Source organism: Lytechinus variegatus, chromosome 4, assembly GCF_018143015.1.
Source record: "Lytechinus variegatus isolate NC3 chromosome 4, Lvar_3.0, whole genome shotgun sequence".
In the NCBI taxonomy this organism is placed as follows: Eukaryota; Metazoa; Echinodermata; class Echinoidea; order Temnopleuroida; family Toxopneustidae; genus Lytechinus; species Lytechinus variegatus.
The window spans coordinates 8,661,042-8,674,037 of NC_054743.1; the positions used below are offsets into that span (position 1 = coordinate 8,661,042).

The 12,996-nt window shown below is 35.2% G+C and overlaps 1 protein-coding gene across 1 annotated transcript; it reads right to left on the reverse strand.

Annotated features, from left to right (window-relative positions):
* Positions 1–3,134: 3,134 nt before the first annotated feature.
* Positions 3,135–9,597, reverse strand: LOC121412462. Its single transcript, XM_041605274.1, has 6 exons — positions 9,504–9,597; positions 8,304–8,408; positions 7,576–7,620; positions 5,653–5,757; positions 3,397–3,468; positions 3,135–3,206 (listed from the first exon to the last, which is right to left on the reverse strand). The coding sequence occupies exons 1-6, from the start codon at positions 9,588–9,590 to the stop codon at positions 3,135–3,137; spliced, it is 486 nt and encodes a 161-aa protein (XP_041461208.1). The 5' UTR covers positions 9,591–9,597.
* Between the last annotated feature and the right edge of the window lie 3,399 nt (positions 9,598–12,996).

Below are 12,996 nucleotides of genomic sequence, written 5' to 3' on the forward strand. Positions count from 1 at the left end.
CCTCCTTGTGATGTCCGAAAAATACAAAGATTCGCGAAACAACATTTTTTTTAGTTTATTTGCTATTTCAAGTGGCCATTCAGACATGGATAAATACAAGGCATTTACCCCAAAGACGTAATGAAGTTTCTGTCCGTCTTGTATCATCTGCTCATGGGTTCGTTTGAGATTGTTCTTCTGTGAATCAATAAACATGGAAAAGGCAGCATTGTTATGAATTGGATGTTATAAAACGGGTTCAAGGATGTAGCCAGTAGTAAGTGCGTAGGCCAATGCATGTCACGTGTCCATGTTTTAAATGGAAAGTTCACCCTGACAAAAAGTGTGAAAAATAGAATAAAATACTAAAAACATATTGGAATCGGTCTGAGGAAAATCCATCAAAAATTAAAACAAGTTAATATTTGAAAATAAAAATGAAATTAAGGCAATATGGGGCAGATCTTCATACATGGCGTAACAAATCAGTACATGAAAATTTGAAATTCCAATAATTTTCATAATAGTAAATTAAGAGGCTTTTATAGGAGGAAATTATAATTTAACAAATTTTCGGCATTACTCCTATTTGTTAAAGATCGGTATGCTTGACCTGTAATGATACAGGTCAAGCAAACCGAACTTTCATAATACTTGATGGATTTTCCTAAATCTTTCACCAATACCATTTTAATTATTTTTTTCTGGTATTTTTACAACAGATTTTCGTTTAGGGTGAACTCCCCCTTTAATTATACATACACAACCTCCTATAGCCATGCATTTTCGTGCACCACTGTGCCCCCCTCCCTTTGGGGAGGGTGTATTTTCGGTGCATTGTATTTCCCCCCATAGCGCGTAAAAACTGGGACGCAATTTGAATTACGCAATCTTTCAAAGGGACGTCATGTCGGCGCTTTATAAAAAAAAATAACAAATAATGCACATTTTGAATTCGTGATGTTAGTGCCGATGCAGGCATATTACCGATAACATGCAAAAGTTATCGGCAAATATTGCAAATATCCTCGAGTGCGCTTTATCGCCATAACACACTCATAAATGTGCATCATTTTGTATAGCACTACATCTATTATACAAATACGATTGAGATACACCTCATTTTAAGAAGGGGTTCTTCATTTATGTCTTTCTGGAGCAATATCTCCATTATTTCATGTCGGTTTTAATGAACTTTTGATATGTTGTCTCAATGAGATACCAGGCTCATGCCCGCTTTCTACTGACGAATTTTGAGTTTAGGGTGTCAAAATATTCTGCTTACGTTTTAATCTCTTTTGGAAACATTCCGGTCCTATGGTTAGGTCCTATGCTTAATTTTGTAACCAAAGGGCCACTGGTTCGATTCCAGGTGAATGTATACCCCACCTCACCCTTACAATCTTTTATGACAAATAACGCAATATACAATTGTATTTTAATAATTTCTTCGCATATTTTTTTTCAATTTGTATGGGACAGATATTTCGACCTAATGTTTTACATTCTTATACTAAGCACCCATCAAATTTTGCAGCACGCACACATTCGAGATACCATTATGGACAAGTAATTGTAAACGTGCGTTATTTTTAACACTGAATTCTCCGAAAATTCAATATTCTGAACTTGAGGTAAGTAGCCCAGAGGTACGTTAGTCCGCAAACGAAATAAGGTTTGCTAGAAAATGAAACAAGGTTCATAATGGTTTTTCTCATATACTATATCTCATGCGAATGACATTATTGGACTAACAAACTCTGAAATAACGGACCTTAGCTCGATGTCGAATTCAGTATCGGAATAACGGGAATTATTGTCTTCTCGGGTTAATGAACCTACAACATACCGAAACATTGCCAAACACTTCAGGATTAAGATCCTGGTTTGATTATTTATTTGCAATTTGCGTAATTTGTAATATAATATAATAACAATAAGGTATACCAATTTGACCATACCCTCATTCTTTACATAAATAATTTTCCTATATGAATATATCTATGACAGACTGGACAAAATAATGCCAGAATGTTGAATGCATATGAGCGTTACCACGGTTACTGTGTGTATGCTTTGTACAATTTGTTCGCATTTAGGTATACCGAGCCAAAATACAAAAACAACAGTTGGCCAGAGAGCAATTGTTGTCCGACGCTGGCCATAAACCATTCTTTTAATGATAAATGTAATCGAAATGAGTGAACCACTGCATTAGTCATGGGGTGATAATAAATGCAAGTGATATACACAACTAAAATGTATATTTACCTCTGTTATTATTTTCTTTCGGCAAGACAGGTCTTCTCCGAAATCAGATCCCATCTGGACAAAAATAATATCACATACAATTAAGTTGTTCTATCACTAGCATGACTAGAGCAACCTGTTAACTATAAAGGTATCTGTTTTTCTTCTTTTTTTCTTCCAGATTGAATTTCTTCAAAATTCACGCGTGTATCGTGCACTGAACGGTTGTTCGGATACAAAAAAATTATGGTCAACTTAATCAATTCCATAAACATGTTTGCAGAAAAAGTTGCACAAAAATATCAAATCAGTAAAAATTGCATACCAAATCGTAACAAAGCAAGTAATCCTCAGTATGTTCGAAATTAAAGTATTAAAAAAAATGCAGCAAACTGTTTTAGAGAAGAAATAAGAGCTTATTAAACTATCAATATTCAGTCAAAATTTTGTAATGTTCATCAAATATTTCAGTCTTGTCTACTCTTAAAACTATTGGGTAAAAATGGTCCATGAGGGCTATTATGTGTCCTCCCAATATTGGGCATTTCTTTTAGGCATATTTATTTGTCTAATGTGATGAAACCTTTGCCCATTCTAAAGTAATTGCTGCTTATTTTTTAACCTTACTGGACAACATGCTTCCCGCATTGCGTAAAATACTGTCCAAAATTTGAAATCGGTTGAACACATGAAAACCCTCGTGGTGGTAAAAATTTTACCAAATATTTTTTAACAAGTGATGGCAAATACGCTTACTTTCCTTTAATATATTTTTTCATAATATATTGTTTAGTAGCCTTGAAAGAAAGAATAACCTTCTATAATCGAAATAAGTATAAGTGTTGCTTGGTCCAGATAATTGCAGTTTTAAAGCATCATTTCATTTTCAATGAAGAACTATAAACCTAATAAAGGTTAATTACCTCTAATTCCAGGATCATTGACTGCAGTTTTTCGTCTAGGTGGTACTTTGTCGACTTAAATCATTAAGAGAGAGAGAGAGACGAAGGGGGAGGTATTAATTATGACCATTGAAACAAAATATAGATCGCTGTTGGTTGAAGCAGTCCTTCAAGCGTATATTATGAATTGAATGCATTGAAAACAAGCTTTATCGGTAAGAGGAATGCAAATAATAAACAAGAACACTTTAGATTATGACTTTACCTCAAACTCCTGAATAGTTGAGAACGCCAAAGCAGTGGTTTCCATTTGTTCGTTTAGGTGATACTCTCCTGACTTAAATCATGAAGAGAGAATAAAAATGAAACAGAATGAAATAGTTTTATTTCAATTGCACATTAATGCTATGTGTATTTATAAGCTCGATCGAGATTAAAGAGGGAGGGGATTAATGAGCGAGTTGACTATTGATACGTTGGACAAGAACAAAGGTCACTGTGACCATGGTGACCCTTCTAGCGCGTCTAGCTTATTTCATGCTTTGATTAGCATTGCTCTGGTTAAGCCCCAGTCACATATAGACACGGATCCTCACGGATCAACACGGCAATGCCGGCATGATCCGGGGAGGTCCGGGGTAGTTTTGCCCCGGATGACTGTAAACACGGCAGCTTCACACGGATCTACACGGACCATGCCGGCAGAGCACGTCGTCAACACGTCAGCAACACGGACCTACACGTCAGCAACACGGACCAACACGTCAGCTACACGGACCAACACGTCAGCAACACGGACCAACACGTCAGCGACAAGGACCAACACGGACCTACACGTCAGCAACACGGACCAACACGTCAGCTACACGGATCAACACGTCAGCTACACGGACCAACACGACAGCTCAAGGATCAACACGTCAGCTCAAGGATCAACACGGCAGCTATATTGACCAGCACGGCAAATTAAATCTGCTCATAATATGAGCTGATATACTTCTTTATTCATTTTTTCTCATCCTTGTCGCAACATTATTTTATGATGTTTTTAAAAAAGATATCAAAACTCAAAACTTCCAATTTGTGATTGAAAACCTTTTTTTCGCTTGTCAATCTTTTTTCGGGTACGAAATCCTTTATTTGTGCTTGAAAACCGTTTTTTATTAAATAAAAAAAATTTGGCTTGTCATTTTTTTGGCGGACGATTTTGCCCCCCCCCCCCCGTGGAAAATCCTAGTTACGCCACTGATTTGATATCACTTTATTGAAATCACAATAAAGGAAAGAAATTTTCCAATTCAATTGAAAACATAATTAAAATTAAGATAGGCCCAGGTCATGACACATAACTGTCGATGAAGGGCAGTAGTTTAAAACTTAATGTACAATTTCGATGTAACAGGTACATAACATATACATACAACATATTTTAAAAAATGAAATGTGAAATAATAATATCAGCCAAAGTTGGCGTAAATATTAGAAAAAAAAGAGAAAACGGATTATTCATACATGCACTAAGTTTACAAATATTAGGTTGAGGCCAATCTCCAAAGCGTAAGAAAATATCCTGAATCATTTAATCATCCATTTAATCATAAATAAATTAAGCATGTTTGTGTCAACTGTTTAACAACTACTGAAAAGTTCATAAAGTAAATAGCGTTGTAAAGATTTGATGGGAAAAAAGAACACAGACTGCCAAGGATACTCCAGGCAGCCACACGGACCTACACGGCAGCTACACGGACCTACACGGCAGCCACACGAACCTACACAGTAGCCACACGGACCTACCCGGACCATCCCGGATGGCTTTGCCAACCCGGCAGTCCACGGATGACGCCGGATGTTTTTGACAGTCAAAAACTGCCGTGTTGGCCTCCCGGATGTTCAAGGACCAACACGGACCACCCCGGACCTCCAAGGATGCCCAAGGCGCCAACACGGATCTCTCCCCGGACCACCCCGGATCAGATCCGGGATGGTCCGGGGTCTATATGTGACTGGGGCTTAAGTTTTTTATTGTAAAATCACTCGCGAACGAAAGGCAACTCCAAGTGATCGGATCCCCTTGCTCAATAAATGGCGAAGCTTTCGAAAACTAATTTTAAGCGCACGTTTGTCGCATGCAATACTAACGTTTGACTTTTTTACCTTGGAATCTTTGCAATCTTTGTAAAACATTGGTGAACCCTGTGAATTAAAACCAGGTTTACTGGTGGGGATTACTTTTTGTTTACCGTATTATGACCACAGTACGTGCAATAGGTCTATACGCATCGATTAACCTTGTGAATACTTATGTTAAAAAGTGCGTAACATGTATGAAATAAGTATTTAAGAACCAAGTGAGCCTATATAACAAATCATACAAAAAAGTATATAGATCAATGATTTAAAGGCAACATGAAAATATTTTATCGATATGCATTCTTTGTAAGGGGATTTGTAAATCACATGACTGTAGCATTATTTCATAAATACCACCAAAGGTCGAAACAAAGGGATACAAGCTTACCGTGTAAAAGAATGAAGGTGAAATGAGCTCGAAAAAGTAGTCATCTTCGTTCTTCAAACCCATTTCTACATCATTGAAAATTGCCGTTAACTTTTCTACCATCACCTAAAGATTATAAATGAAATATTTTATGTTACCTTATGAACCATTGACAAATGCTTACTAAAAACAAAAAGAAATAACGGATAAAAACTATATATAATACACTTTTAGTCACGTAATAGGTACTTTTTTTTACTAAAGAATGTGCTTTATTGCTTGCTTCTTCTCTCCTTGATTTAGGACAGAATAATATTTTAAAAGAGAAACGAAAGTGAAGTGAACTATACAAGCATTCTCAACGCAGACAGATTCGGTAAGCATGGTAAGCAAGGAAATCAACTGAACAAGTACTACCGATAACCTTGGTCTATTCAATCCTCAGGGCACTGGGAACGATTTTTTGGCATGTGGTGCTGAAGTATAGGCCTAACTTCAGGGGCGGATCCAGCTTTTGCCAATCAGAGAGGGGGTGGGCGAAAAAAAATCACCCATTTCCCTGATCGGCCACTCAAAGATGATGTTTGTTTGTTTCTTCCAAACAGTAACTTCTTTACTTTATTCTTATAAAACATAGTAATCTCATAAGCCATAGTGCGAGCGCGAAGCTACATGTACTTTTTTTAGAGATTTCATGTATTGTCCTGAAAATCAAACATTCTGGACAATGTTCGTGATCCTGAAGAAAATCCGTATATAACTGATCGAAAAGGGACATGTTGAGGACTCTTTGTAAATAGCAACAAAGCGATACATATTCAATAATCAAATAAAGCGAGCGCAAAGCGCGAGCTGAAATTTTTTGAAATTCTAACCTAAAAATTGAAATTTTAAGCATATTTTGTATTCATGGGCAGGATAGGCTTAATAACTAAGCAATGCGAGCACGGAGTGTGAGCGGGGGAAAAAATTAGATTCACATGTAGACCTAAAAACGGGTCACTCTATTCATGTTTTGTAAATCATGAAAGAATGGGTAATAGGGTATCCTAATATGAGCGTGAAGCGCGAGCAGAAAATTTTAGCCTGAAACTAGATAATTAAGCATGTTTGAAATAAAGAACAAGATGTGTATCTCAATAAACATGCCTGCGTGTGTTTAAGATTTATACCTAGTATCTGGGCATTCTGAATATATTTCTTATCATGAAAATCTATAGTGTGATCGCTGAGCGCGAGTTGAAAATATTTGACATTCCTATCTAAAAAGGGTCAATTTAATCACTAATTCAAGCACTTTGTAGGAAAATCGTGAAGTGGATATTATGGAACGCTCTTAACAAATGATGTGATCGCGAAGCGCGAGATGATATTTTTATCATTTTCATTTTGACCTAGGACCTGGACATTCTAAGGACAGCTTGTCATCATTTTCATCATAATTATGAAAATGATGACTTTCTTCTATTCCTCTTCTGAAGCGCGAGATATTCCATTCTGAAACAAAGACAATCTAATTATTAGGAATTCATGAATCTTTTTTTTTAATAATAATCTTATAAGCCAAATGACAGCTCGAAATTTGTTGATACTAATTCCTGAAAACTAGAAATAATATCGGTTAAAATTATAACAATAATACTAATAATGGATCAAATAATACTGACACTGATGATGAAAATAGCAATGATGAAATTGATGATAATAATATTACTGACAATATAGAAATAATGATAATAATATTACTGACAATAATTATAATAATAATAAATTGAAGTTCTTTTTTGGCATATTAGATGGTTTGTCATCATTATCAAATTAAATGAAGTAATGAAAAATCCTGATTATGAAAAGTGTTTAAAAATAAACGTTTTGTTGAAGAGGAGGAGAAGAATCTACATAAACATGATAAAAAGAGACAATGAGATAAGAACTGAATCTTACCGTACAATGATCCAATGGCACTTCAGCATCAGTCAGACAACCGGACTTTTGATGATAAAAATAATGATGAGAGCGGGGTATTCAATTTAAAAAAAATAGGGAGGGGGAGAGACATACAGAGAGAGGGAGTGAGCGGAAGAGAGAGAGAGAGGGGGGGGGGGGTGGGGAGAGATATATTCATGATACTGATTTATCGTTCTCTCCAACTATGGATAAGATAACTATCACTCTAATAATGACAGAATGATCATGGCGATGATTGCCACGATTACAACAAAATTACAAAAATGATAATAATGAATTTAGCATTACAAATATTAGTTACAACATTAATTCTAGTAATAATAGTAATTAGTAAAACATTATTATAGGAAGACACAGAGAAAGAAAGTAAGAAGGAAAAGCAGGGGGGGAGAGAAGAGAAGAAAGAAGCAACGACAAGAGGAAAGAGGGTATTGGGGGGGAGAGATCATGATAGTATTGGTGATTATAATATCAATTCCGTCTAGCGATAACATGATAGTCATGTTAATGATAATTGATCACGATTATCATAATGTTTGTAATAAGAACGATAAAAGTGAATAAATATATATATATATAATTGATAAGTGCAAGAACATCGTCTTCATTAACGATAATTTTTATGAAAAAAAATAATTTATTTAAATAAAAAGGCATGAAATCTGATTCTCTCTTTTAACTACTCATCATTTTCAGATGCATACCTGTTTATTATAACCGTCCGTTACCAACTTGAGGTGATATTCCTCTTTCTCGATGGTCCCATCTTGTACATTTTCTAAAGTGGATTTTACCGCGAATAGCATCTCCTAAAAAACAATATGAAAAATATTGTAAATATTAGAATGTATCATATTCAGCTTTTCTTTATTTGATGTCTATAGTTTCCCCCATAACGGGAATATCTAGAAACACAGACCAGCAATTATACCATGTATACGTAGGCTTTCTGGACGCACATCGTTGCTCCGGCAATAAAAACGGAGGATCGTGTATGGTTTTACAGGCAGGTCCATGTTCAGTTTCAACGATATTACTACAAGGATGATAGAAAATAATTTAGAAGCATTTCTCATCTGTCCACCATATACATCTATTTGGAATGGCTTGACATGCTTGATGGCCGCTTAGCAAAATTCTCATTTCCATGCATCATCCGTGACCGCTGGTGTAGGCATACTAGTGTGTGTGTGTGTGTGTTTTTTCACACAATTTGTATATTTTGGGTCAAATAATTCGTTTGTATTTTCAACATCATGATTTTCATCGAATTTCTTTTATTGGTTAATTTATTTGACTTTTACCACTAAAACTTCAACCCCTCAAAATTATTACCCCATTGCGCTGATTGCGTAACCTAATAAACTTGGTATAGTGTGAAGTGACTGATGCGTTGGATAATGCGCACGATTTATAAATCAATAAGATCTAAGGATAAAAAACGATGTTTTACGGTAGATGATTGATCTTTATTTGAAGTAATTTCGCTTTGAGTTAGATCTACTTTTATCGTTTAGGAAGCACAGGTGCACAAAACCGAATCGAAGAAGGTTTACTTAGTCAGTTATTAGCTAAAGTAACATTATATGTAATAGTACAATATCAACACTAACGTATACCCCTTCTGTGACAGTTTTGTGGTTTGGTCCTCACCCCTCCCCCCCCAAAAAAAAAGAACAGTAATAGGCCAACAATAACAACAATAATTTATAAATAAACCAACAATATCTTTCGGTGGCGAAACAAACAAACTATTTCGGATGATATTGATAAAATATAATAGTTAAAATATCTTGCTAAATAAAATACTGTGAACACAATGCGACATGCATGAGAGATCCCATCAATATCCATTCTGGTACTAAATTATACGAGTGATTTTTAACATTTTGTCAATCACTTACATTCTTTCCTATTTCAGGAATTTGGATTTCATCTCCATCCATGACAGCTCCCTGTTCCATCCCTGGATCCAGTTCTTGTCCTCGCATTCTCTTCTTCGGCCCGTAAATGGGAAGAATAAAAGAGACAATGAAATTGATTCGAAAAGACTCATCCTTCACCCATTACCTTAGTTTGTAAATGATTGTTCCAATATTACATCATATTTGATCAATACAATAATCCAAATTGCTTTATCGCATAGCCAATAATATTTTGCTTCTGTCACTTGCAGTTTTGCCATGTATTCCTTTCCTAAATACACATCTCCACATCCGTCTTCGCCTTCACATTTCATTATTCTACTTTGTACAATTAAAACATTCGCCATACCGCAAGTTTATTGATAGGTGTTCCGTTTTTTGATGATGAACTTATGTAATTGTAACTTGCTTTGAAAAAAAGACTTGTTTTTAGTACACCTTGCGATATGATGAAGAAATTTAAAAAGAGCAATAAAAATAAAAGTACTGTTTCAAGATTCTTTTGTGCTTGATTACAAAGACTTCACAAATTAAAGGGATTGTTTAAGATTTCCTAAAATAATCAGTCGAAGGTGCTCAGTGTCCCCCAATATTGCAACCTATGCTTGTGAAGATTTTTTTTCTAAAGATGGTTACACCTGAAATGCCCTTCCTTAAAAAAATCATCTTACATATATAGAAGTATTAGACTAGATGTTATATAGTTAAAATATGATGAAATTATTCATTCTTGCCATCATGTTCTAAAGAGCTCCTACCATTCTCCTTTTTAAAAATTCCCTCTTCCATTCTCTCTTTATCGCCCTGTCTGCCTCTGTCTGTCTTCCTGTCTTCCCCTCTCTTGCCCCTACCCACTCTACGTTTTTCACCATACCACCAATTTTGTTTGTATGCCCAAACGTTTCCCGTAGTTGTAAACCACTTTGTTTCTCTTGCTAGATACATAACACACACACACATAAAATGAATTGAAATAAACCGATAAGGACCAGCATCGGTGGAGCAAAAGTACCATAGCCCCCCCCCCCCCGAAATGAAGAAGTTAATTCATTTTTTTCCGAAAAACTTTAAACCCTGCAAAAGTACATCCATGTTCATGTTTATTTGATCGAATCATACTTACTTTGTCTGGTTATGCAGGTGGTAGTTAGAAAAAATCTGATTCTGTAGACAACTTCTTCTTTGCATCAACAAATTCCGTTGAACTGAATCTATATTATTTTTCCAGATCGAGTTATCGAGCTGAATTATGTAAATATGAAACGCCCCTTTGTCGCTTGAAATCACCAATCTCATTATCTTATGAATCGTCTGATATTTTTTGTTGAGTAAAGGGAATTTCCATGTATGTTCTGCGCAATGTTTGTTTATCAGTATTGATTGTTCAGTACATATCATTAATTTATTTGTTCTGTCATCAGAACCTCTTGGCCATAACCCAACACCGACTAAAGGGCAAGAATATGTGATTGTTTAGTTGTGTTATCGGAAAAAAATTATTTGACAAATATATGTAACCTAATAAAACTGTTTTCAATAAATATTTATATCTTAATGAATTTGATAATGATTAACCATCACTATAAAGATAAGGGTGGTCTGCAGCCATCAGGACATAAGTCCATGTCACGTACGCCAAAATCAGGGGCGTGGAACCGGGCGACTGGGGGCTACAGTCCCCCACCAATTTTTACCAAAAAAATCGTGTTAAAACGTAAAAATTACCATCTGATTGTGATTTTTCGCATGGCCAGTCACCCCCCCCCCCCACTTTTAAAACCGTTCCGCGCCCCCTGATATAACATGATTTCTGGAGGAACTGCATTCAATTGTTCTAAAGTATAAATATTGCATTATTCTAAATGTTATGAATGAAACGGATTCTTTGAAGGCGAAAGGATTGAAAAAAAAATGTATAGATAACCGATGGATAGGGTGGAAAATTCAATTGAACAAGTAGCAAAATTAATGTGCTATACTTGAAAAACAATACCCTAAATCTATTACGAGAAATAATGATATAAATGTTTTGAAGTCGAGGGCAATACTCACGTGACCAAAGTCCTTTACACACCATCAGTTTTTTTTTCTTTATTTTGAGCTATATTTTCTTCCTGTATACAATGGATGTCAACCATAATGGAGAAATGGGGAGGGGGATGTCGTTATCTCCCAGTTAGGTAATCTATACTATACTCTTTGGAAAATTGGGGTACATACAACATTAAACTGTCTTTCAAATAAATTTGCATCTTTGTTTGATAATAATGAGAGCAAACCAAAGTTATGTAAACCTGGTGGGGTTGCATGGTATTGAATATCTCTTTGCCATCATGCTTTAGAATAAATTTAACGATATTTCAAACTCAACAGATTTGATTTAAACCCAAAAAACTATTACCAACACGAGTGAGAACAACAAGCTACCCTTAAAATGACAACACGTTACAATATTTATCTTAATAATGCCCTATACATTTAAAAAAAGTCTGATAGTCAAATTACAATGATGATAAACAAATATTAGAGTAAAGTCTTATGAAACCACAATCGAATTTCCCATTATAGATGTATGTTTATTTCAAATCGAAGTAAAATCATTTACATTTAATTAAATTGATTGACATAATTAAAACAAAAATTAATTAAGTTTATTTACAGATAATTTAAGAAAGGCAAAAAATACAGTAACTCTTTACGTGGGCAAAATAGTCAGCAGGTAAGCGGTGAAAGGACACCAGTGTCCTGAAATGGTTTTATAGTTTCTTTTTTTCGATTTGTCCCTTTTAGATCCGGTCAACGTGGTCGGGGTTATAGGGCTCACATGAGTATTACAGACCCCCATTCACTCACGTGTTATATCATAACTCATTAAAAAAATCATTAAAAATCAATCCCTTGATAGATTTTGCTTTAATTCACTGACATTAGTCACAAATAACTGTGCATTAAGACTTGATATATTAATCAGGTACTTGCCCATGCAGCTCCATCAAAAGTTAAATGGGCTGAGACTAACCATAATTTCAGCCAGTTCATTGCCAGAAAAACCAGAACTGCATTGTGGGTAATGATAATTAAAATGAAATGTAAAAATGCGGTCTAGCCTCCCCAAACGCCTTAATTATAAAAGAGTATGAACATAGCATTATCTCTTTCGTTTTTCTTTTGATATACAAACATTTGATCTATTTTTAATGAACTATTTTAATAAATAAAGTCATGTGATCTTTACTTACGCCCGCAGCGTTGCGCGCAGATGAATTATACTCTCATGTGCCATTTTAAAGCCTGCAGCTCGTAAATGAACAAATCGACAAAACGTCAAAATAGATATTCACTCTATGCTTTATAGTACCGTGTGCCTAAAAAAACTGCATATATTTTTTGAATTGGTTGATGGACATTATGATAAGCCTAGTGGGAGGATAGGTTTATATTTATGTATTTATAGCTCATGGAATTCTGTTCA